The following is a 25,431-nucleotide window of genomic DNA, read 5'->3' on the forward strand; positions in this document are numbered from 1 at the left end:
CTTGAGATGAGGAAAGCTCACAGCAGTACCAGGGCTGGCTGAGCCGCAAGTCCTGCTGAAAAGCGCTGGGAGGAGTTTTCCAATTCCATTCCTGCTCTCAGCATCCGCGGCACTGACTGTGGCAGCCTCCCTGTGCAGGCAGAGCAGAAGCAAACGTCCCTGGCTATGGAAAGCGCACGGCTGGGGCTCCCAGGGAAGGTGTTGAGGCCTCTCTGGGTGGGCTGGGATTCCAGTGGTACGTCATTAAAGTTGTTTAATCTTGAGATCTGCTGCTTTTTCTGCTTCCCCTTGGGCACGGTGGGGCCGCTCTCTCATCCCTCTTTCCTGAGGACAGGATCGAGCAATGAAGGCTTCAACAGCTTGGGCAGAAACTTGATTGTTTCTGGGTGTTAATGGCTGTGCCAAAGCCAGCTTGTTGGGCATCGGTGTGAGGGAAGGGAGGGACAAGTCTCTGCTGTGGGCAAGACAACGAGCGTTCAAACAAACCCCAGGCCCCTCAAACTCCTTCTTTAGTGGGAGCAAGTGGTTCAGCTTCCAGCACAGCCCGGCTGGACGCTGCTGTCCGATGTGCCGCACCTGGAGGGATCTCTGTCGCCAACGTTGGCGGCTGCACGTGAGCTCCAGGCCAGGGGCGCGTGCCAGGCTGGGAAATGCGTGTCCAGAACCTCCCTCGCTGGGAGGACTCGGGCACCAAGGCCAGACAAGCAGCTTTACCTCCATCCTGCTGCTCTTCGGGCCTCCGCACCCCGGCACACCCACCCGAGAGCCGCTCACCCCATGGCTGTGACTGCGGGTGCCCCGAGGATGGGGAAGGAGCTGGGGGCGTCCTGAGGATGGGGAAGGAGCTGGGGGTGCCTTGAGGATGGGGAAGGAGCTGGGGGTGCCCTGAGGATGGAAGGAGCTGGGGGTGCCGTGAGGATGGGGAAGGAGATGGGGGTGCCCTGAGGATGGGGAAGGAGATGGGGGTGTCCTGAGGATGGGGAAGGAGCTGGGGGTGCCTTGAGGATGGGGAAGGAGCTGGGGGTGCCCTGAGGTTCTGTGAGGATGGGAAAGGACCTCGGGGTGCTTTCAGAATGGGCAATGTCCTGGCTCTGCACTGGGGAGTTCTGAGGATGGAGAAGTTCTGAGGGTGCCCTGAGGACGGGGGAGGTCCTGGGGGTGCTCTGAGGAGCTCTGAGAACAGGCACGTCCTGGGGGCGTAGAGGTGCCCTGAGGATGAGGAAGGCTCTGGAAGGCGCCAGGTTGGCCACGGCTCGAAGCAACCTGGCCCGGTGGAAGGTGTCCGTGCCCACGGCAGCGGGTTGAGCGGGACGATTCCGCACGTCCCGTCCCACCCGAGCCTTTCGGAGCGCCGGTGACACGGGTGGGGTGTCCCACACGGGTGGGGTGTCCCGGTGACACGAGTGGGGTGTCCCACACGGGTGGGGTGTCCCGGTGACACGGGTGGGGTGTCCCACACGGGTGGGGTGTCCTGGTGACACGAGTGGGGTGTCCCACACGGGTGGGGTGTCCTGGTGACACGGGTGGGGTGTCCCGGTGACACGGGTGGGGTGTCCCGGTGACACGAGTGGGGTGTCCCACACGGGTGGGGTGTCCCGGTGACACGGGTGGGGTGTCCCGGTGACACGGGTGGGGTGTCCCACAAGCCCGGGGTGTCCCACACGCCCGGGGTGTCCCGGTGACACGGGTGGGGTGTCCCACACGCCCGGGGTGTCCCGGTGACACGGGTGGGGTGTCCCACACGGGTGGGGTGTCCCGGTGACACGGGTGGGGTGTCCCACACGCCCGGGGTGTCCCGGTGACACGGGTGGGGTGTCCCACACGCCCGGGGTGTCCCGGTGACACGGGTGGGGTGTCCCACACGCCCGGGGTGTCCCGGTGACACGGGTGGGGTGTCCCACACGGGTGGGGTGTCCCGGTGACACGGGTGGGGTGTCCCACACGCCGGGCTGTCCCACACGCGCGGCGCGGCCCGAGCCGCCCCCGCCACGCGCGGCCCCGGCCGGGAGTGAGCGCGGCCCGGCGGCGGCGGCGGCGGCGGCGGCGGGCGGGAGGCGGGGGGGGGGCGGTGCAGTGGAAATTTCCACTCCCTGCAGCGGCGGCGGCGGCAGCGGCTGCGGCTCGGCGGGGCCGGGGGCGGCGCCGGCCGCGGGGGCAGCGCGGGGAGGGCCCGGCCGTGGCCGCGCGGGGGTCCCGGCCCTCAGGCCGCGGTGCGGGGCAGCCCCGGCCCGGCGGGGGCGGCGCTTGGCGCGGGCAGGGCCGGCCCGGTCGAGCGTGCGCAGCTCCTGCGCCCTTTAAGCCGCGCCGCCCCTGCCCGTACGGGCGTCTGAGCCGCGGGAGCCGCGCGGGAAGGAGCCGCCACAGCGCCGGGACGCGCCTTCCTCCACCTCTTCCTCCTCCCGTCCCCCCTGCTCCTCCTCTCCGGCCTCGCCGCAGCCCCCTGCTCCCCACCCCGTGCCCCGCTCCTCCCGCCACTGCCAGCTCTAAGATGCCCCGCTATGAACTGGCTTTGATCCTGAAAGCCATGCAGAGGGTGAGTGAGGGAGAGGAGACGGGAGGAAGGGAGGGCGGCAGGTGGGACTGGCAGACACCCCCACCCTCGGTGTCCCCTCGGTGTCCCCTCGGTGCCCCTCGGTGTCCCCTCGGTGCCCCTCGGTGTCCCCTCGGTGCCCGCTGTCCCCGCCGCACCGCGTGGCCCGGCCGGCCCTGTCGCCCGCAGTGTCGCAGCGTGTCCCGGGCTCCGCGGGGCTTCCTCCGCGCTCCGGCCCCTCGCCCATCGCGCCTTCCCTGCCCGCGCCCTCGCAGACCTGGCTGAGTCGCTGCCCCCGAGCCGCAGTCCCCTCTCCCCCTCCCCTCCGGTCCGCAGGTAAGCAGATCCCACGCTTTCCGAGCGGCAGAGATGCGGTTTTCCCTGCCCATCCCCTCCCTCCGCGCCTGGAGCAGGTGAAGCCGGCCCTTCCCATGCCCCTGCCAGCGCATCCCCCTCTCCCTCTGCAGCACCAGCGCTTTCCATCCCCCTCCCCGCACCTGCGCTGGCATCACCGGGCACCTCCTCGGCTCCCCTGGGCTCCGGGAAGCCTCGGGGCGAGGGAAGAGGGGGGAACAGCAGGGGTTCGCTCCAGCCAGCTCCCATCCGCGGGGTGCCACCTTCCCTTCCCCCCCCGTGTGCCAGGGAAGTGCCAAGGATGGGGTTTTGCCCACACCAGTTGAGCGGGGCCGATAGGCCGGGCCGTATCGCCCCCGGGAAGGGGCGCTGGGGGTGGCAGCAGCCGTTGCCGCTGTTTTTTGGCAGCGCGGTGATAACAGAGCTCGGTTAAATGATGCTCTTCCCATTCGGCAGGAGCTGAGTCAATACGTGGGGGAAGCGGGGGGGGGGGTGGGAATGGGGGATGTGTGTGCGTAAAAATAATAATAAAATAAGGCCATCTCCGTGTGGATGGGAGGTTTATTTGGTAAATAACAGCTGATACTGGCCCTTCTCTAGTACCTTCTATAGCCTTTGTTTATCTGCTACTTTCCAGCTTAATATGCGGTGCTGGTGTTGGAATGTAGCAGCACTTGCGCTGGGCTGGAGCCCTCTGATCCAGCCCGGCGTGGATACTCTGCTTGGATTTACCCTTCATTCCCACCAGCACCCTTTCCCACCGAGCAGCAGCAGCTCAGCAGCGTGGCCGTGGTTTTTTGGGAATTACGGGAGCACGTCTGGTGTGCCGCATGCACTAGTACATTTCCATTCATTTTACATGGACCATCCACATGTCGGGGCTGGCTTTTTTTTTTTTTTTTTTTTTTTTTTAATATATTTTTCCCCGTGGTTTAGCTGCAGAAGCTGTAGTAGAGACATCTCACCTGGGTCCTCTAGTGGAGAAACGCAGCAGCAGGGAGAAAGCCGGGTGACATTGCTGCACCAGCTCACCCGGGCAAAAAATACGCTGCTTTTCCACTTGATTGTCAACTTATCATTTTTGTCCGATTTTTTTTTTTTTTTTTTTTGTTCCTTTCCACACCTCTTCCCTTGGGTGGATGAGGCAGAGATGCTTTCTTGTAGCCGTGCTGTTGATGGGGGAGATGCTTTAAGTCGGGCGGGCACTCGGAATGCAGGGCAGGACAGCAAGCATAGCAAATCTGCCATAATACTGAGGCAGGAATAAACTGACTTCTCTGAAAGGATGCCATGGAGTGCTCTCTGCTGGAAAGGCTCTCTGGTTTCTAGGATCTGACCACGGAGATGCAGGGATAAGCTTTTAGCTGTAAGATGCTTCTAATGAACATCAGTGCACTCAGGATTTAACATCTGCAACCTTTGCCTCTTTGAAGTTGGACTCTCCAGCATGTTCTTTCCACATGAATGTACCTTTAAGGTTTTTTTTTTTAGCTCTGTGATTATGTCCAAACATTGCAGTTTGTGCTGGTGTTTTTAACCCACTCTTGTTGTAAGTCTAAAATTTAGAGTCTGTCTGTAGGTGCTGCTATTTTCATGCTGTTTTCAGCACATCAGATCTGGGTGCTTTTTCGTTTCCCAATATTTTGCTGCTCCTGCCTTTCTTGTGCCATGACAACACTTGGAAATATTTTCTCGAGTGGTTTTATGCTCCGTGGTGCTGCTGGATCTTGGCTGGGGGGGTTGCTCTAATGACCCCTGTAAGCTGTGCATAATCCTGGCTGTAATGCTGAATTAAGTGAGGCAAAATATGGGAATAATAAGCCGGTCTGAAATAGTGGAATGATTCCATAACTCATTCCTGTAGAAGAATAAACAACATTGCATTTCCACACTGGCGACAGCACCTGGGCAGGTGTTCCTGTCCTGCCCTGTCAGTCCCTCTGTGGTGGCTGTGTGTCCTGGTGCTGTCTGAGCAAGTGCTGACTCTTCTTTTGGTGTCTGTGATGTCCTTCCTCACCTGTGGCAGCTCCCCCGTCCTCCAAAAAAAACCCCAAACCCTTGTCACTTGGCTTTCTTGTGCTTTAAAGCTCGTCCTGAACTTCTCGGAGCTCTCTGGCAGCTTGGTGCAAACCTCTCTGCCTCTCTTCAGTGGCAAACTTGGTGCTTCTGTGGGGTTTTCCCCACCTGCAACTTTCTTTTAATACTCCCTTGGCATTCTCAGGGATCCAGGCAGAATAAGTCCCTCCAAGTTCATTTTTGTCACTTTAAGCCCTGTTGCTGCCCAGCCCTGCTCGTGTCCAAGTTAGGGATCCTTTCCTGTTCTTTTCCTGCATGTGGCTTCTGTTGGGAGGATCCCAGGGCAGCACACCCCATCCATCCTGCCTGATGCTCTCCTCAGGCTTGGCAGGCTCCAGAGCCTCTTCAGCTCTCCTTTTGTGCCTTAAAAGTGCAACACCCAAGAGCTTTGGGAATGGGAAAACTTTCACTTTGCACTGGTTCCACTTACCAGCCTTTGTCTCTCGTTGTCTGCATGTACTTGCCACAAAAAGTCAGGATTTTATTCTGAAGTCAAAGCTGAGCAGCTCTTCTGTGTCCTGATTTGTGAGAGGTAATGGACTTGGACTAAAACCACTGTATTTTTATATACTAAACCACAGGATATTTTGTATACTCTGTATATATAGAGAATTTTTCATCAGCAGAGCCTCCAGTTAGTGACTCTCAGGAAAACAACAATTAAAGCCCTAAAAACCACCCCAAAATAAATAATTCTCCTTACTCTGTATTTGGAGGGTGAGAGCTTTGTGTTGCTGCATGTGAGTTTGTGGAGGAGATGCTTTGGGCAGAGCAAGGTGTGAGCACACGGAGGTGAAATGATTCATTTTGCCCATTGTGTTGCTTTCCACACTGCAGCACGGAAAGAACAAATGCTGGCGGGAGTTTGGTGGCAAATTTGCTATCAGCAGTGTCCAGGTGTTTGCAAACCAAGCCTTACCTGCCCACAGCAGCCCCAGCCAAGCCCTGCAGCTGTGCTGGGGGGAAAGATGCGAAATGAAGACACAGCTGTCCATGGCCTGAATTCCCTGTTCATAACAAAAGCTGAGTTTTTAAGAATTCTTGATTTTCTCCCATCTTTGGCTCCGAGTAGGGGGATTGTGGTGGAGCAGCACCTCCAGCAGGGAAGGGCAGTGAATCTGCAGGAATTCTCACTGGCTGGAAGAGCAGGACTCTGCAGGGAGCTCTGAAACTCCCTGGGAAGGACATGAGGGAAAGGGAAGGAAGGAAGAGCTGGAAATGGTTTCCTGCTGCTCCAAGGCTGTTTGTGCAGAGTGACTGTAGGGTGGCAGTGCCAGGCCTCTGAGGGGACTGGGACACAGAGTGGGAATCCCACAGTCTCTGAGCTTGGAAAAGACCTCCAGGATGGAGTGCAGCCTTTGATTGATCCCCAGCTTGTCACCCAGAGCAGAGCAGAGGGACACCCGTCCTTAGCAGCACCCCTCTGTAACTGATGGGCACTTTGTAAATTACTCAGAGCATTTCACTAAAAATGAGGAAATTCATCCATATTTTATTAGCAGTGTGCTCATCTTCACCTATTACAAAGTTCAAACACACAGAGTCATAACCTAAAACCTAACCACCTTTTTTTCAGCAAATACCTGGACTAGGAGACCCAACCATCCACTTTTGGAATCCCAGAGTGGTTTGGGTTGGAAGGGGTCTTAAAAAATCACCTTGTTCCACATGGCAGGGACACCTTCCACTATCCCAGCTCACTGCAAGCCCTGTCCAACCTGGCCCTGGACACTTCAACTAATAATAATAATAATAATTCTGCAGTGAATGTGTGCTCTTATTTCTCCAGCCATGTTCTCACAACACAACTTGTCTTCAGCAGCTGTTTGTTGCTTTTGGAGTGGGTTGCCGTGTTTCCAAAATTCCCTACCTGCCGTGTGGAGATTGTTGGCTATTTTGGGAAAGCCAAAGTAAATGGGCAGTAGTGTTGCTTGACATCTTGACTATTCCACTTAATTGCTGTGTGGGCAGCTGCAGCAACTGGGCTTTTGATGTCTCAGTTGCCAGGAAGGAGGGGGAGAGAATGTAGCAGGAAGATACTGGGTTTATTTTATTTTATTTCATTTTATTTCCTTTCTGGTGGACCACCTGCTCTTCCAATGGAATTGTGCATCTTCCCCACCCCTCTTCCCAGCTGAGCAGGTTAAAATTACACAAAAGTTTTTTCCTCTGTTCCCACTGGCATTTTCAGTAGGCTGGAACAGGCTCTTGAGCCTGGCGGGGAGGGATCCTGGAGCTGGGGGTGGTGCTGGGAAGGAGACCAAAGCCTTGGAACTAAAAGACAGGATCAGAAAACAGCAAGATCCAGCACTGACTCTGCTGGAGGAGTCACCTTTTTGTTTTCTGCCTTGAGCATTCCATAAGAAGAACTGGATTTTGGAGAGTGTGGTGCAGACAGCATTTGGGAACGATACCCTCTTGCCTGATATTTGACATTTTCAGTCTTGGAAGAGCTGGAATTTTTGCCAAGTGTGGCATACGTGCCTGGGTCTGAGGGAACATAGAGGATTATTCTCTACTGCAGAGTAGTTTAAGCCTAATTTCAGTTTCTTGCAGGCTCCTGGTGGGATTTCAGTGGGGTTTGGCCAGCCCCTCTTCAGGGGACAGCAGTGGGGGTTAAACCTTTGAGTTGAAACTTCTCTGGGCTGCCCCTGGTTCCTCCTCAGCAGTGAGCTCTTTGCTCCTGGTTGGGTTTTGTTCCTGATGTGTTCTGGCTGTGAGTAGGGAGGTGTTGGGAACTTCAGCATGGAGCAGATTATGTCCCTAAACTCTTGGGAGAACCCTTTGTGCTGAGCAGCATTAATCTCTGATTGTTGGAAAGCCCTGAAACGTGACTGACTCCTGGAAAAGTTGTCCATTGTAACACTGAGGAGAAGCTGCTCCTTCAGCTCATGTGTGCTTGTGTTTTCTGTCTCCTAATCTTTATCAGTTCCATGCTTTGGAATGATGGAAGCTCTGCTTTTCTCCCCGTGTTCTTTCAGGAGCTGATTTCTCCAGTTCCCTTGCCCCAGAACCATCATTGCCACACAAAAATTGCTTGGGCAGTTGTTAAGTTGTTGGCAAGTAATTTATCTTCCCTTTTCTTTGCCCAGAGAAGCTGTGGCTGCCCCTGGATCCCTGGAAGTGTCCAAGGCCAGGCTGGAGCAGCCTGGGACAGTGGAAGGTGTCCCTGCCCATGGCAGAGGTGGCACTGGATGGGCTTTAAGGTCTTTCCAACCCAAACCATTCCAGGATTTTATGATTTGTCAGGCTCCATCCATGGGAGGCTGATAATTCCTGGAGCCACAGCCCCCCACACCTCCCTGGCTGCAAACCTGGGGTGAAGGAAGAGCTGTTTATGTGGAAGCAGTTGCTTGGGAGAGCTTCGTGTCCCACTCTCTGTGTCCCTTACCTGAGGGCAGCAGGAACCTCTGGGCACCAGGTTATTCCCTGGAAAAATTCCGGCCCTATGGAGCAGCAGCAATATACCCAGTGTGCATTGAGGAGCTGATAAAAAGGTGAAAGCAGGCAAAAATAAAAACACAGGAAGAGATGCAAAATATAACTAATTATGGAGAAGTGGAACAGGAAAAATTGGAAGTAAATATGTGGAGAGTAAGGCAAGATGTGAAGACCTGTCCTTCCTGTGGAGCACTGGTGCAAATATTGGTGCTGAAAATGAGATTCTAGAGAAAATTCATCACCCCTGGTGAGGAGAAGGGTAGGAAGGAAGTGGATGGTGTAAAGGGAGGGTCTTGAACCCATGAAATAGCATGGAGGAACTGCAGAAGAACTGTTCTTCTGCTATTTTTTAATCCTGGTTTGTCCACTTGCAAGCCAATCCTTGTGTTCGGTCCTGCAAATATTTAAGGAATAATAAAAAGCCAGGTCCATGCAGAGGAGGGAATGTGTTCAGTGGGGTTGGGGTTTTAGAAAAAGAAATCAATGTTCAGTAGTTTTAATAGAGATATTCTGCATCAAGCTTTGTAATTAGCATTAATTGTATTAGAACCAAGAGAATTTTACTGAACTCTGGTTTTGGTGTCTTGAAATCTCCAAGAAGGATCACAAGTCTTGAAACAGCACCCAGCTGACTGGGAAGCTTGGAGAGCCTCAAAATCTTGGACTATCTATGATCCTGAACTTCTGTCTCACCTATCAATAATCCTGGGGGTGCTTTATGTTCTTCCAAAGATTGTGGGCAGCCAGAAATGTGATGGGAATTTGGGGAAGTCCTAAAGACGCTTAATGAGTCTGGGTTTTTTTGGGTGGTGGGGTTTTTTTGTGTGGGTTTTTTTTTTTTTTTTTTGGTTCTTCCTAGAAATTGGAAGAAGAATTTCCTCCTGGTGTCTTGCCCAGTTTCTTGGGGACCGACACGTCTCCTTTCTCATTTCCCATGTAACTTTTGCACTCTCCCAGCCAAAATCCTCCTCAAATGGGATGAACCAGCACATTTTTTAGGCTGGGATTATCCAGTTCTTGCTGAGTGATGATCACCACCAGCTGCATCACAGCATTGAACTTCCAGCTGAAGGAAAGGGCGTCCTCAGCAGTGGCAGAGATTTTGCAGCATTTCTGATATTTGCTTCTAAAAAGGTGATAACCTTGTCCAGGGAACTGAAGTGGTCCCAGTACCACTCCAGAAATCAAATTCTTGGCTGTTGAGGCTTGTTTGACCCATTCTCTTGCTGCTGCTCTGGTGACCAAGTCTTCATCTCCTCCATCCCTGCCATGGCAGTGAAATGTTTGTGCTGCTGCATTTTGGGTTGCCAAAAGAAGGGATTTTAGCCTTGGGACTCGGTGTCTTGCTGCACTTTCCACTGCAGTGTGACCTGGCAGGGAGATCTTGCCTGGTGTTGTGTGATGCCAGAACCTTCCAGTTTTTGCCAGCCCCTTCCCACTTCCATGGAAATGTTTGGCTTTTTGCCCTCTGGTGCCCTTGGTTTTGCTGTTGACCACGTGGCTACTGGGTTGTTTCTTCCCCTTTTGCTTTCAGTTCCTGTGGAAAAGAACTGTGTCCTGTGGAGGGGGGATGTCACCTCTCTGTGGTTTCCTTGCTGGACTGAGCTTTGTGGTGACAAACTGAGCTCAGGAGGGCCCTGCTGGAGCTGCAGCCGAGGCAGGAAGGGTTCTGCAAGGCCAATTCCTTGGCAGCTTCTACTCCCTTCACAGAATTCCAGAGTTTGGAAAAGCCCTGCCAGCCCATGGAGTGCCAGCTGTGCCCCATGCCCACCTTGTCCCCAGCCCAGAGCACTGAGTGACACCTCCAGGCCTTTCCTGGGGACTCCAAACCTCCCTGGGCAGCCCCTTCCAGTTCCTTTCCATGAAGAAATTCCTCCAGATAACATTTGTCACCCATGGAAACAAAAGCCAATTATTTGGGCTGACAAGGGGAAAAGGAAGGTATTAACTTCATATTTTCTTTAAATTGATAATTGATGGATTAATCTCCTGGGTATGATGGGTATCCTGTCTAGGTAGGCCTGGAGAAGACAGAATTTATTTCTGGTATCTCTGTATTTAACAGATAAAAAGGGACTTTTTGTCTCCTTCCCTCTGTCCCCAGCTTACCCCCCTTGCCCTGTAGGTGTTTGGAGTTTTGGGAAGAACAGTGGATGCAAATCAGTTCCTTATTCCTGCTGGAGTGCTGGGGACTGGCTCTTGGCAAAGGGAACCAGCCAAGTGTGAATGTCACAGGCAGTGGCATGAAGTGGCTCGAGGAGGGTGATGCAGATTATGAAAAAATCCATCTTTTCTTGCTTTACAAGGCTGAAGCTTCTCTTGTGTCCACTGACTGCTGGAATGTCCTTCCTGTGCCTTCTCCCCTTCATTTGTGACTTGGTGGGACACTGGAATAGATGCATTTGCTTGGGATGAGGGGGGAAATGGTTAAAAAAACCCAGCAACGACAACTAAATGATGTCCTGCTCTAACAGTGTCAGTCCCAGTGCCCTTGAGCTCCAGTTGGCCTCGCATCACTCCAGTTCCTGCTCTGTAATTGTCCACTGCACACCCCATTTCTGACTGGCGGTGAGTTCTCCGTGTCTCTTGCTCTGGGGTTACTTATTTCTCTCATGTCTCCCTCAGCAGTTGTGTAGAAAAGAATCCAGAAGAATTTATGCTGGAACAAGCTGCTTTTTTGTGCTGCTGCAGTAAAACGAAGACCAGAGCTGGAGTGATTCCTGACCAAAACAAAAGCTCCTTGCGTGTTCATAACAGCTCCTTTGAGTGAGTGACTTGTTCCTTGCACCTCAAATTGGATTTCTTTTTCATAGTGGTGGTTTACAGAGTTGGCTCCTGAGTTCTCCAGACCAGCAGGAGGTCCATGTGTGATGATGCAGAGTGTGACCAACAGGTTCAGTCAGGTGGGCTCAGGTAACCTGGAAATGTGGCCCTTTCCTGCTGCAGCCTCTGGAGTTCAGGGCTGGCCTGGCATCCCCAGCAGCTCCAGTTGTTTATTGGATGCTCCAGGTCAACTTCTGCCTTCCCTGTCTGTCCCAGGGGGGTTCCTGGCACATTCCTCTGCCCCAGCTCCTGATTTTCAGGGAAAAGCCTGGAACTGCTGCCCTGGATGCTGAGGGCTCTGTTGAGCGGCTGCCAAGGATAGCCCCTGCTTCCTCAAGGGCATGTGCTACATAATTTATGTATCACTTACTCCATGAAGAGCTTCAGTGCTCCTTTTTTTTGTGTTCTGGAGTGCTGCAGTAAATGGAACAAAGCTTTTCCTTTTTTTTTTTTTTTTTTTTTTTTTCCTAAGAGATTTTTTCCCTTGTGTTTACTGTGGAGCAGTGGACAGGCAGGAACTGACTGGTGTGTCCATGGCCAGGAGTGTGAGGAGCCTGGAAAACACACTCAGGGGGTTGCACATGGTACAGACCCCACTCAAGGCACGAGACTTCTGGTATTTATTAATTTTTCTGTGGCAGAGTTAATATTTTCCATGATCCTGGCAATCTGGACAGATTTCTTCCACACAACAGAGCTGTTCAGTAGGTGAAGTGCTGCAGATATGATTTCAAATATTCCTACTTGAAGGTGGAGAGGGAAAATGCTGGTCCCAAGAAATAATCAAAAAACTGCTTGGAAATCTGTGAGCAAAGCACTTAATTTGCTAACAGTGGACGCTCCTGTGGGATAGGTGGGCATCCATGTCCCCCAATTAACCCTTAAAACATCAGGATTGGTGAGGAGAAAAGGAAAGTCAGCTCAGACACTTCCCATCTGCCAAAAAGCCAACAGAGCTGAGAAGAAATAGTGGCTTCAGAGCTGGAGCAGTTGGACTCTGGCATGTTTTAAACACCCATTTTATTAGAAAAGCACTGTGGAGAAAGTTTTCCTTTAGAACAATCGTACAAATTTCTCCTCAAAATCCCACCCTGGATCTGCTTCACATTATGAAATCTGTCTTCAGGGACTTGCTTGGGATTTTTTTTTCCCCTTAAGGAACAGGCTGGGTGTTGGAGAGACATATGCATTGTTTCACCAGAGCTGCAGCCTCTATTTCCAGACAAGAGGGAAGCACATTGTTTTGTGTCTTTGATATGATCCAGCCAGAAAACAGCCTCAGGGAAGAAAATTCCCAGTCCTTGGCAGCAGCACTGTCTTTCTGCCTTTTTTTTCCCTCCTCCCTCTGTCAGTGCCACAATGTTCACTGTTCTAATAACTCAGGACTAAACTCACATGGGGCATCTCAAAAGTCCTTTGTAAGACTTGAGGTCAGAACTTGCTGAAAGTTCAGAGGGACGAGTCTCATTTTCCTAATGAAGAAAAGTTCCAGGGTTATTTTGGAATTAGGTCTAAGAAACTGGTACAAGAAGCTACTTCAGTGCTGTAATTTAGTGACAATGCAGCAAATTTGTGGTGGCTGCTGAAAACTTTTCACCTTCCAGCTCAGGCAAGCTGAGCCCTGCAAAAAAACCTCTCAGGTGCTGGTGACAAAGGACAGGGTTCAGCTCTCTGAAATTTGATTATTTCAGGTGCATGGTCTGGCTGTATCTTCCTATGGAAGACACTCCAGGCATGTCTCTTGTTGTTTATTTTGGTTGGAATGAGCCCCCTGGATCTGAAGTGACTTAATTGAGGAATGTCACAATTTATTTGAGGGCAGCTGCATCTAATACTGACGCACTTGTCAGAGGGTCTGGATCCTGGAATTACAGAAGACTTGGATTCCCAGGGACCTCAAAGCCCATCCAGTCCCACCCCCAGGGACGGGACACCTTCCATTATCCCATCCAGCCTGGCCTTGGACATTTCCAGGGATCCAAGGCAGCCACAGCTTCCCTGTTAATATCCTGTTTATAGAAACACTCTGGATACTTCTGGTATCAAATTGAATTGATTTTAACAGATATTTTTGTGATTTTTCCATAATGCTCTATAGGATATTTGGGACAGGTCACTGATGAACCTACAGGGAAGAGTGTGGGGGATGAACTCAAGTTAAAATCAAATATTTTTTAGTAATGAGAAGGACAACAGAAGATTAAAAATACTAATTATTACATTTTCCTTATCTGGCTGTTCTTCTGGTTTTCTGTATAGCAGATTTTCTTTTTTGTCAAATCTCTTCTTCCCTTTCTCTTAAAATATTTATAGTTTTGGTATAAACATAACGTTGTTGAAAAATTAGCTGAATATAGCAAAAGACACAACAATATTAAAGTGTTGCTCCAAAGTGCTTAAAACTAAGAATAGTCCATTAAACTTGGCTCTGATTGCGTCATCTGATGTGAAGTGTTTATAATTTTGGGTTGGATTAAGCTATTAGACCATTTAACTACTCCTGTGTTTGCGGGTGGGGAGAAATGTGAATTCTTCTGTGGAAGAATTGAAAATACATCTGTGGTTTGAGGCTTCTGAGGAATGATAAATTTAGCCCAGTGCTGTAATCAGTCCGTTTTGTGCCATTCTCCTTAGTCTTTCATTATTGGCTGTAATTCCAGCAGAAGGAATATCTCTATTCTCAAGTGGGTTTGTGGTGCTGGGGGGGAACCCTTTTTTTTTATTTTTTTAATTTTATTTTATTTTTCTCCTGAAAACCAGCTGTACCATACAAATGACATAGTGGTGGATTTCTCCTTAAGGTTGAAGTTGTGGCTTGCTGGGAGCTATTTTTAAAATCTGTGAGGAGTTGCACGTTTTTACCTCAGCACCATTCCTGCCTTTAACACAACGTGTGCATTTTCAACCTTAACTCTCTTGGAATCTGAAATGGTTTTATTGACCCTTTAAACAAACCCAATATATGGAAGGGATGCTAAACAAGAAACAAGCCAAATATTAGAATATGCTATCAGGCTGTTTGTATTAATGATTAATTAATGGGGAAATGGGAGCTTCAGCCTCGTGCCGGAGAATGAACTGGAAAGGGATGCCTGGAGCTGGTGGTTGTAGGATTTGTGAGATTTTATGGCCAGAAAAAAGACCCAGTGTTGGTTTTCTTGTGCTTTTACTGGTGGGTGGGAAAGAGGAGTAGAGTCAGACCCTGTTCCTCACCTTCTGTAATAATCTCATTGCTACTAAAGGTTTGTGTTCTCATCTTTAGACTGAACCTGTTCTTTGCTTTGGTCTTCCCTTCCCATGGCCCTTGGGTGTAGGAAATGGAAGAATCCTGTGTCCAGCTCTCTCTAAACCCATTAGAAGCCTCTGGGTTGGTAGAGGGTGCTGAGGCCCTGGCACAGGGTGCCCAGAGCAGCTGGGGCACTGCCCTGGATCCCTGGCAGTGCCCAAGGCCAGCTTGGACACTGGGGCTGGAGCAGCCTGGGACAGTGGAAGGTGTCCCTGCCATGGCAGGGTTGGCACTGGGTGGGCTTTGAGGTCCCTCCATCCCAAACCATTCCATGATTCTGTGGTACCTCCCAAGGCATAAACAAGAGCTGGGAGCACATCCCAAATCCATGAGGGAGGGAGCCACCGTGCGGCTCCTCAGTGCCCCTTCCTCTTCCACCAGGTCTTCATTGTCCCCTTCCCTCCACTTCCAGCACTTCGGTCCTGCTTGCCAAAATGGGTTTTGTTTCCTGACGTGTTTGGGAGCTGTCAGGTGGGATTGGGAATGCAGCAAGAGCGCGACAGGGAAAGTTTTGCCTCCGTACCTTCCAGCTCTCCATGCTGGGATGGGAGTGGATGCTGGAAGGGCATTTCCTGGCATCCTTCCAGCTGTGACTGGCATTCTTCCAGCTGCCAGAACCCACCCTGTGTTCCCTCCTGTGCCTCTGGTGCTCCCACAAAACCCCAGGTGTGGGTGTCCAAAAGGCACTGGTCCTAAAGTGGGATGTCAGGTGGAGTTTTGCTTCTGCCACTTGCTGGAATGGGATGTTTTCTCCCCTTGGATCACGTGGATGTGTATGGAGAGCTTTCCAAGTGAAAAATAACCCTGTGATTATCTGTACCCCAGACAGGAGCAAACTCACTTCAAAACCTGTGGAATAACCTTGATTCTCCAGTTGATTTGAAATGGATGTTGATTTTTGACAGTGCTCTGACCTCACTTTGATTTTTCTAGCAACCAGTTGGTGTCTAAGGTGCTTTCCTGTTGTGCCAGGATGTCCCAGGATTTGGGGGGTGCAGTGCAGGAAATGCTGAGCCAGGTTTGGGCTCCATAGCCATTGTTATTTGTTGGGTTATTTTAATTTTATTTTGCTAAGATTGCTTGAAAGAGGAAGATCTGGTTAGTGTCTTGACAAGGAGACTTGTGAGACACCAGAGTAAAGAAAAAATGTGTTTTTGTTGCTTGCTGTGTCTTGGGGAATTTGGGTTACTCAATCCTCCCGAATCGCTGCGTCTCTGAAAGGTACCTGTAACCACTGAAGTTGACTTGTGAAAGGCTTTTACCACTTAGCCCTACAAACATTGAATGATGTCTGTTATGGATTGCAGGAAATATAAAGGGGGAAAAATCTGTGGTGTTCAGTGATTTGTTTTACTACACTTCAAATTTTTTCTCATTACTTCATGAAATTCCTCTCTAATTCAATCTTTGTCTTTTGTCTTTGCTGCCTTGCAGGGTTGGTACAGTAGGCCTCACTAAACTTAGCTGCAACTAAGAATTTCTCCTACATCAACTGAGTTAAGGCTGATGCTCTTGTGGAATGTGGATTAAAAGTGCGTGCTAAGTTCCCAAATTTGAGAAGCGGAGAAAAGTAAATGTACCACTGCCACCAGCATCAGGACAGCAAACCAAGGGACAAAGAATTTGACCCGCTGTGTTGATTTTGGTTAAAACTGGTTCACGTGGTGCTTAAGAGACGTTGGCTGGGGGGCGAGAAGTGGACGTCAGCGAAGGCTTTTTGGTTGCAAAATGAGGGCTTCTTTGGAGCCAGCAGACATTGCCATTGTGGCCCTGTACTTCGTGCTTGTAATGTGCATAGGTTTCTTTGCCATGTGGAAAAACAATCGGAGCACCGTGAGTGGCTACTTTTTGGCAGGGCGTTCTATGACCTGGGTAGCTATCGGGGCCTCGTTGTTTGTGAGCAATATTGGAAGTGAACATTTCATTGGGCTCGCAGGATCTGGAGCGGCGAGCGGATTCGCCGTAGGCGCGTGGGAGTTCAACGCCTTAATGCTTTTGCAGCTTTTGGGATGGGTCTTCGTGCCAGTCTACATCCGGTCGGGAGTGTACACCATGCCCGAATACTTGTCCAAGCGGTTCGGAGGGCATAGGATTCAAATCTATTTTGCAGCGTTATCTCTACTTCTTTATATCTTCACCAAACTCTCGGTTGACTTGTATTCAGGGGCACTTTTTATCCAAGAGTCCCTAGGGTGGAACCTCTACCTGTCGGTGATCCTGCTGATCGGAATGACGGCGCTGCTGACTGTGACCGGAGGGCTGGTGGCCGTCATCTACACGGACACCCTCCAAGCGCTGCTTATGATCATCGGGGCCCTCACACTCATGATCATAAGCCTCATGGAGGTCGGTGGGTTTGAAGAAGTGAAAAGGAGGTACATGTTGGCATCACCAAACATCACCTCCATCCTCCTCACCTACAACATCTCCAACACCAACTCCTGCAACGTCAGTCCAAAGCCCGACTCTCTCAAAATGCTGCGCGAGCCGACGGACGAAGACATTCCCTGGCCTGGATTCCTACTGGGACAGACCCCGGCCTCAGTGTGGTACTGGTGCGCTGACCAAGTCATAGTGCAGAGAGTTCTGGCCGCCAAAAACATCGCTCACGCCAAAGGCTCCACCCTCATGGCCGGCTTCTTGAAGCTGCTGCCCATGTTCATCATCGTGGTGCCGGGGATGATCTCCCGCATCTTGTTTGTGGATGACATCGCCTGCATCAACCCCGAGCACTGCTTCCAGGTGTGCGGGAGCAGGGCCGGCTGCTCCAACATCGCCTACCCGCGCCTGGTGATGAACCTGGTGCCCGTGGGGCTGCGCGGGCTCATGATGGCCGTGATGATCGCTGCCCTGATGAGCGACCTGGACTCCATCTTCAACAGCGCCAGCACCATCTTCACACTCGACGTCTACAAGCTCATCCGGAAGAGCGCGACCTCCCGGGAGCTCATGATCGTGGGCAGGGTCTTCGTGGCCTTCATGGTGGTGATCAGCATCGCCTGGGTGCCCATCATCGTGGAGATGCAGGGCGGGCAGATGTACCTGTACATCCAGGAGGTGGCGGATTACCTGACCCCGCCGGTGGCCGCCCTGTTCCTCATGGCCATCTTCTGGAAGCGTTGCAACGAGCAGGGGGCTTTCTACGGTGGCATGGCCGGGTTTGTCCTGGGCGCCATCCGGCTGATCCTGGCCTTCTTCTACCGCGCTCCCGAGTGCGACCAGCCGGACACCAGGCCCGGCTTCATCAAGAACATCCATTACATGTACGTGGCCACGGCCCTGTTCTGGATCACTGGGGCCGTGACGGTCGTGGTGAGCCTGCTCACGCCGCCGCCCACCAAGGAGCAGGTGCGGACCACCACGTTCTGGGCCCTGTGGAAGCGTGGCATGCCGGAGAGCACCGGCAAGGGGGAGCTGTACCAGGCGCAGGAGAAGAGCATCCTCAAGTGCAACGAGAATGCCAACCACATCATTCCCAACGGGAAGTCGGAGGAGAACATTAAAAATGTGAAGCCGGAGGACATCAACCTCCTGGTGACGTGCAGGGATGACAGCAACCCGGTGATCTCGGTGAGCCACTCCGAGGTGGAGACGCCCGTGGATTGTTATTCCAACGGACAGGCGGCCCTGATGGGGGAGAAAAAGCACGAGGAGGAGGAGGGGACTGACAACAGGGCGAGACATTTGAAATTCATAGATTGGTTCTGTGGCTTTAAAAGTAAAAATGTAAACAAGAGAGTGGTTCGGGAGGTCGAGGAGGAGACTGTTTGTTTACAAATGCTGGAAGAGACTCCAAAAGTTAAACTATTACTAAATACTGGACTGGTCTGTGTCTGTTCGCTTGGAATCTTCATGTTTGTCTACTTCTCTTTGTGAGTGAATAGTGAACTTTTAAGGGTATGGCTTAAACATACAGAAGTTGATACAGGTCTCTGGAGATTTTTGGTTTTTCCTTTCTTTTCTTTTCAAACAACATAACCACAACCCAGGCATTGTTTACGCTATAATTGTAAGATCAACTCAGCTTTAGCCTATTTTGAGACCATTTGAGATGTGTTGTCCTCCCTCTGCTGAAAGCAGAACCTGTCCTGTGGCGGCTTTTTCTTTTTTTCCCTTTTGTGTTGGTTTTTTTTTTTTTTTTTTTCCATTTGCAGCACTAACCTTTTGTTTTTCTGTGTATAAATATACCAAAGGCAGGCAGGTGGCTGTGTTTGAAGTCAGGCAGTTACAGCTCAGTCAGCATTAAGTGAAGATAACAGGTAATCAGTTATCAGTGTGTAAAATCTGAGTGATTAAAGCTGTGTCAAAAGATTTTTTAGATGCAGAGCTGTGATGCACATTTATAAAATAACTGTGTTACCTTGGCCAACTTAGCACTTCTTAATTGCACTCACGGCTTTTTTTTTTTTTTTTTCAGTTTCTCATTTTTATTCTGGCAACAACAGGAAGCTGTTTTGTCTCATTTTACAGCACTTAAAACATGATAGCTCTTAGCAGCTTTCTGCCTTTTTTTTATTCTTTGTAAGGAAATTTTTGTCTTTTGAGTTTTATCCACTGTAAATTCCATTACTGAAAAGTTTCTGTATTAAAAAAAAAGAGAAAAAACTAAAACAAAAATAAGCCTGGAGATGACAAACTGTCAATGGAGGAGAGGAGGACGAAAAAGAAATGTGTTTTCTTTGGGGTTTTGTAGTATATTGAAATTGAAGAATCACAGAATTCTTGGCGTGGGTTTGGGATGTCCCTGGGCAGCTGTTCCAGGGTTCTGCCACCACCATGGAAAGAATTTTTTTCCTCCGGTTTGGGTGGAATTTCTTGAGTTTCAGTAAATGTCCAAAAAGATTCATTCAGCCTCTCCAGCCTCTGAACCTTTAGGACATTGTTCGGATTATCTTCTTTTTAGGGAAAAATCTGTTTTTAGGTTCCACCATATGGGAAAAAGAGAACCATGAGGCTTTGCATGTCTTGAAAAACTGTTTTTCACCCTGCAGAAGGGTTTTCCTCTGCTGTACATGGGAGGAATCCCAGTGGAGCAAGAGGAGGAAGCCCCGATGCTGCAGGGGAGAACAGCTGCAAAGGCGAGGAAGGGGAAATGGGGGAGAGAGGTGAAAGTGCTCCTTGTTTTCCAGAGTCCTTTTGCCCCATGTCTTCTCCCACTTCCCCTTTCACCCTGTCCAACTTCCTTTTTGTTTTTTGAGGAGTCCCAGAATCCCTGAGCTTGGAAAAGCCCTCCCTACTCATTAAGTTCCAGCTGTGCCCAATCCCCCACCTCATCACCCAGCCCAGAGTGCCACATTCCTTGGACACCTCCAGGGCTGGGCACTCCACCAGCTCCCTGGGCAGCCCCTTCCCATGAGTGACCTTTGTGTGAAGAAATTCCCTCCTTCCCTCCCTCCTCAGAACGATCCTGAGGGATTCAGTGTCAGGAGACAGCGCGTGCAGCCACAAATCTGTGTCGGCAATTGAGGTCTGTCCTGTCCTCAGGATTTTTCCAAAAACCTGAATTCTGCCCAGGCAGTCACAGCTATTTGTAGGTCTCCAGATTCAGAGGATGTTTCCTTCTGAAGGATGGATGGATGGATGGATGGATGGATGGATGGATGGATGGATGGATGCCCAGGCAGGGTTGAGCAGTTCCCAGGTGGACAGGATGTGTGTGCAGCAGTTTGGTGCTCTCATCCTTCCCCAAGCCAAGCTGGGTCCTGGTTTTGGGAGCAGAGCCCACCAGTATTAAACTCCTTCCCTCTCCAGGACAGAGTGGTCATACCCAGGCTTTCCATGGAAATAATTCCTCCAGTTGTCTTTGCTCCTGAGCTCGTTCAGGAGAACATGAACTGGCTGGGCCAAAACCGGGCTGAGGGACCATTGTGAGCGTCCAGCACCGTTTCCTTAGCACACAAACAAGAACCAATTCCTGTGGGGGAAACCATTTTGTAGAGATGAAATTTGGGTCAATCCTGCCTTTGACTGCTGAAGAAAGTTTGCTTTTCCAGTGGTGCCATCCACATGGCTCCTAGTAGATAATTTCCAATACGTATTTTCAGATAAAAGGATTCACTTCTGTTTTTGGGGTGGTTTTCTTTATTTTGGTGGTGTTTTAGTATCAGTTGAATATCATTCATTCCAAAACTTTGACCAGAGGCTGAGCTGCCCCACTTTTCTCCACTTGGTGTAGTTGTTGCTGCTGGGAAGTAGAACTACTCCAAAGTGGAAAACTTGGAGTGTTGTTGCAATATTTGTTAGAGAGGAGCCACCATACGTGGTGTTGATGTTGCTACCAATGGGACAAGACACATTTTCTTATGATTTGTGTGGCCACAGCTTGGCTTGGGAAAACATTTTAAATCCTATTTAAGGGTGAAATCCTGGTGTGTGAAATTAATGGCATCTCAAGTTGCTTCCTCAGTGGGCTGAGCTGTGAAGGATGGTTTGATGTAAAAACGTAGGGAATTGTTTCCATACAGGATAAAATCATTTAGGGCAACGCTAGTGGGATGAAAAATAACTTGTAGAAGGTAAAGATAATTCTCAGTCCAACAATATCCTCTTGAGAAGGCTGGGATGTGGCTCAAACACCTGGTTTGGCCCAGGGAAGGAGACCCGTGTCCGTTCGGAGCTCGGCACCATTTTGGAGCAGCGCCCGGCACTGGGATTTTCCAGGCTGCTCCTCGATGTCCAGCGCTTTGCCACCGCCTGGGAAGCCAGCTTAGCTCAGGGACCCTTTGGCTCGGCTCCATCGCCCCCTGTGCTGTCCCCAGGGTGCCTTACGCGGGCGGGCGGCCGAAGGCGCGGCTGGGGCAGGCGCTTCCAGCGCTTCTTCCAACGGCTTCTCCCTGCTGCTTCCATCCCTCGGCCCCTCCCCGAGCCATTTGCTGCTCCGAGAGGACACTTGGAAGAGGTAGCAGGCAGGATTCCAGTGTCCTGCTCGGATGGTCAGCTCCATGGGGACCTCGTCCTTGGCTGTGGAAGGGAGTCGAGTCCTTCAGGACTGCACTGCGGTGCTCCATCTCCCACTTCCTTTATTCTCCCTTTTGCTACACTAACGAGCTGCCACATTAATGACACTGCTAATGGGCAGGCTGTGATTAATAATCATGGGTTATTAATCTGCCTCCCCACCCCATCTTTGGACCTGGTATTGTGAAGCTTTCGAGCAAATTCTCTCTCCAGTGCTTTTTCTCTTCAGGTGTTTCCAAGGTGTTTTGTGTGCTCCTCTTCAGCCTCATTGTGTCGTAGAGACCCTGGAAGTTGCTGATGCTCTTTGCTGCATAAAACCACTTAATAAAAGGCCTTTATTATTAAATAAAGATATTTCTAAGGTTCCAAGCAAGCTGCCTGCTGGCGAGAAGGACGTTGTGTAGGAGAAGGGATTTTTATAGCGTAAACAAGCCTTTGCTGAGGGGGGAAGTTGATGATTTTGGGGTTAAACACCCATTTTTTTGGTCCAGCAGAACCAGAGGGGACAGTCAGTTCCATTAATTTTTTTGCCTGGCCCCCTTCCCCTGGGTGGGGCTGGTTGTGCTTCTGTCTTGCAGCAATGGGTTTATTTATTACTGCCTTGAGCTTAGGATGACAAGTCTTGGAAAACTGAGTTTGGAATGACAGCTTTTTTTCTTCTTGTTATTTCCCTTAACTTATTTTTTCTGGTAAGATATTTGAATTTTGCTCCTGGAAATGGTAGAAGCCTTTTATTTAAAAAATTAATAAAAAAAAAAAAAAAAAGAAGAGGCTTCTTGAGAGTTTAAACGTACATTTTGGGAGTACGTTTTTATTTAATGTTTTTTTAAATGGCTGATTTGATGCTACTCTCTGCCAAAGTTTAGAGAATTTTTTTTGTTTAATTTTTTTTTTAATAATTTTTCCTGTTTAGCTTTTAGGGAAAGGAAACAGTGCGAGATTGTAAGAAATAAAAATGGCCTTCAGTATATTCCTTATATTGTGTATTTTTTACTTCTCCACTTGTGTGTTCCCTGATCCCAGAAGGGCCAGGATGAGACTTCTGATGAGAGTCATGAGCCCTGTAACAGAGGAGAGAAAAGGATTTATTTCCACGAGGTTACAGTGGAGGGGGCAGAGCCACCCAGGGAGCTCTGCCAGCACTTAAAAGATGCTTACAACTTTAAAACAGCTTTATTTTTTTTATATATCTATTTTTTTAAATCCTGAGATAGAGGAGGTGTTGGGAATTGCTCCCTTTCAGAGAACAGAGACATGGAAGAAGCTGGAGTTGCCAAGCTCCAGCTTTCTCAAGGAAATCTTTGGATTTAGCATGTACAGAGAAGCAAAATTACTCATCTGTTAATTTGGTATTCTGTATGTTCTGTGCCCTTAAATGTAATTGTTTTGAAAATAAAACTAACCTTGTTATGTGATGTTAAAAGCAGACTTCTGTGCAATGTTTTAATTTTTTTTTTGTTTTTTAAAAGAAAATGTTTGTATATAATTAAATGGTTTAATGTGCTTTAATTGGCCTAAGGTAAAGAGTAGTCCTAGAATGTAAAACATATATAATTAGAATTTCTGATTTCACTGTGAGATCTCTGAACTCTTGTTTTTTTTTGTTGTTTTTTTTTTCTTTAATTTTATTTTTGCAAAGTGGTTTTGTTTTGTTTACAAAACACTTTCTCTTTGATTTCTTTCCTGGTGTTGTTTTCAAGGCATTTGCTTCACTTCTGTTCCAATCTTGAACTCATGGTATAGTGACATCTGGTGACACTTGGCATTCTCAGTTCCACTGTGTAAAGTCAGACACTTTGAGCAAAACTGGCGGTGAAATGACAATTCTGTGTCTAGGAATTCACGCTTTTAAAATGAGGTGGTTATAAAAATAGTTGCTGTGCAAAATGTTAGTAGTCTTCTTCAAGAAGAAAGCAAAATTTTCTAATCTCACTTGAGCAGTCTCTTCATTGATCATCTTCTTTTTTAAAGCACAGTGTCAAAGTGATGCTGCTTTACCTTGTATCTCGGAGAAAAATGTTTTTTTAGATATCTGTGAAGTATTTTTGGGTTTTGTTGCTGTTGTATTTTTCTGCAGATTTTATATAAAAATACCAGTTAATGAACTGCCTTTTTTCTGTTGGTTTTTTTTTTAACTCTCTAAAATACATTTCAGACCAAAACCAAATGATATCATATAGCATTTGAAACCTGCCTTTTTCCTTGTCCCTTGGTTGTTTTTTGGAAATAAGCCAAATGGGCATGTAGATAAGATCACTATAATGGATCCAGGTCTCTTTTGGTAAAGTGTTATTTAAAGGTCTGTTAAGATCTTATAAGACAATATACTGAAAAAAAAAAAACCTTTACTGTAGTAGGAATATAGATTTAGAAGTGTTAATGAGATTAATACAGCTTAATTATATTGTAAGTTGCTACTGTCCTTAATGACAAGCTTTTTGTCATAGAAACGATGTATGATAAATTAATTTTGGTCTAGTGTATAGAATTATCATATTGCTATCAATCTTTGAAGTAAATCTGATGCAAAATTTCCATAGTTTGCATTGCTGGCCCTGTGTATACTGTTCTTTGTATACTGTATGCATTTTATTTTGCCTCCTGCATTAGTCTTCAAACTAAAACTCTTATTAGAGAGTAATTGGATACTTTCAGACTGTGTTTCTTGCAGTTTACATTCCTTTACCATGGCATTTTGTCCTGTCTCAAAGTATTGTATGGAAATGTTTCAAACTTCTGTACAAAGTTTCAATAAAAATAGAGAAAAAAAAAACCAAAAAACCCAAACCGACCAACCCACCAGAACAGAGATTTTTGGAGTATTTTACTCTCAGTAAGCCCTGCGTCCCTGTAGGTAAAGATGATTCCTGCTTCTCCTGGTTATTCCAAAGGCAAAGCCAAACTGGGTTCTTGGAGACTGCAAGGAGAACTTCAGGATCCCAGACCCTGAGTTTGGCCACTGGTTTTGGGAGGTGGGACTGGGCTGGGTTGGGCTCAGGGCACAAAGCAGGAGTGAACCCCCCTTTAGCAGAGGAATCTGCTTGGATATTGTGAAAAATTCCTTTTTTTTGTTTTATCTTTAAATATGCTGTTCAACTGCTGCTTAAGCAGTTCTTGAGTGGGACCAGCACCTTCTTCTTGACTCTGGAGATAAAACATCAGCACATTCGGTGAGCAGAGCCCTGAATCTCCCACTTCCTTCTCCTCATCCCTGTTCCCCCATAAGGACATGCTGGGAATCATGAATTCCTTGTCCAGTGTTGGTGGTTCAGTAAGGAGATGGGCTGGCCTGGTGTTAAATTAGGGATTCATGTTCCTTTGGAGATGGGAGCTTGGCAAAAACTGGGGCAAGGCTGTTAAACCCAGAATTTGAGCTGCAGACAAAACAAATTAACCCAAATTTTTCATTTATTCTCTTCTTTTGCTGCTGTGATGTAAAAGAAAAATGGAAAATTTGCTGTTGCTTGTTCCAAGGGGTGGATAAGAAACATTTTTTGACAGGAAAATTTGGATTTGGGATGAAAAACAAGCATTTTCCTGCCTTACAGACTTGGTTTGGATTTGTGTTTTCCACGAGGGAGCGTTTTCACAAGTTAACTATTAATTAACCGGTTCCATAATTAGTTTATTAGGTGTTTACTCAGTGAGCAGCTCTCCAGGTCAGTGATTCTCAAAGAGGTTCAAGCAGCCTCTTTGTCACCAGCTGGTTCTGTTTGTGTTGGCCAAGCCTCACACCCCAATTTCCTGCTCTTTGGGGTTTCGGGTTCCTCTGGGTGTCGGGGCCTGGCCCAGGTGGGTTCTGGGCAGGGTTTGTGTGGAAAATCCCACAGAGATGGTGGCAATGAGGCTTTTTCCTGCAGGGAATTCCCTTCCTGGGACGTGGCTGCCTCAGTTTCCTTGTGGATGTTCTGGTGCTGGGAAAGGGAACAAGCCAGGAGGTTTCACCCCTGGCCCTTCTCTTTTC

At 49.0% G+C, this 25,431-nt stretch overlaps 2 protein-coding genes across 3 annotated transcripts in view; both read left to right on the top strand.

Annotated features, from left to right (window-relative positions):
* Positions 1-2,393: 2,393 nt before the first annotated feature.
* Positions 2,394-24,272, top strand: SLC5A3 (solute carrier family 5 member 3). Of its 2 annotated transcripts, none has more exons than XM_068179480.1 (2): positions 2,394-2,533; positions 15,945-24,272. In XM_068179480.1, the coding sequence occupies exon 2, from the start codon at positions 16,239-16,241 to the stop codon at positions 18,384-18,386; it is 2,148 nt and encodes a 715-aa protein (XP_068035581.1). In that variant the 5' UTR covers positions 2,394-2,533; positions 15,945-16,238; the 3' UTR covers positions 18,387-24,272. The 2 variants fall into 2 exon arrangements, with proteins under 2 accessions (XP_068035581.1, XP_068035582.1); XM_068179481.1 differs by lacking the exon at positions 2,394-2,533 and adding an exon at positions 10,941-11,167.
* MRPS6 (mitochondrial ribosomal protein S6) overlaps positions 2,399-25,431 on the top strand; it is a 45,485-nt gene continuing 22,452 nt past the window's right edge. The window contains exon 1 of the mRNA XM_068179482.1: positions 2,399-2,533. Coding sequence (XP_068035583.1) covers positions 2,489-2,533 — 45 coding nt within the window. The 5' untranslated portion in view covers positions 2,399-2,488. The remainder of the gene's footprint in view (positions 2,534-25,431) is intronic.

This window comes from Anomalospiza imberbis, chromosome 2 (assembly GCF_031753505.1).
Source record: "Anomalospiza imberbis isolate Cuckoo-Finch-1a 21T00152 chromosome 2, ASM3175350v1, whole genome shotgun sequence".
In the NCBI taxonomy this organism is placed as follows: Eukaryota; Metazoa; Chordata; class Aves; order Passeriformes; family Viduidae; genus Anomalospiza; species Anomalospiza imberbis.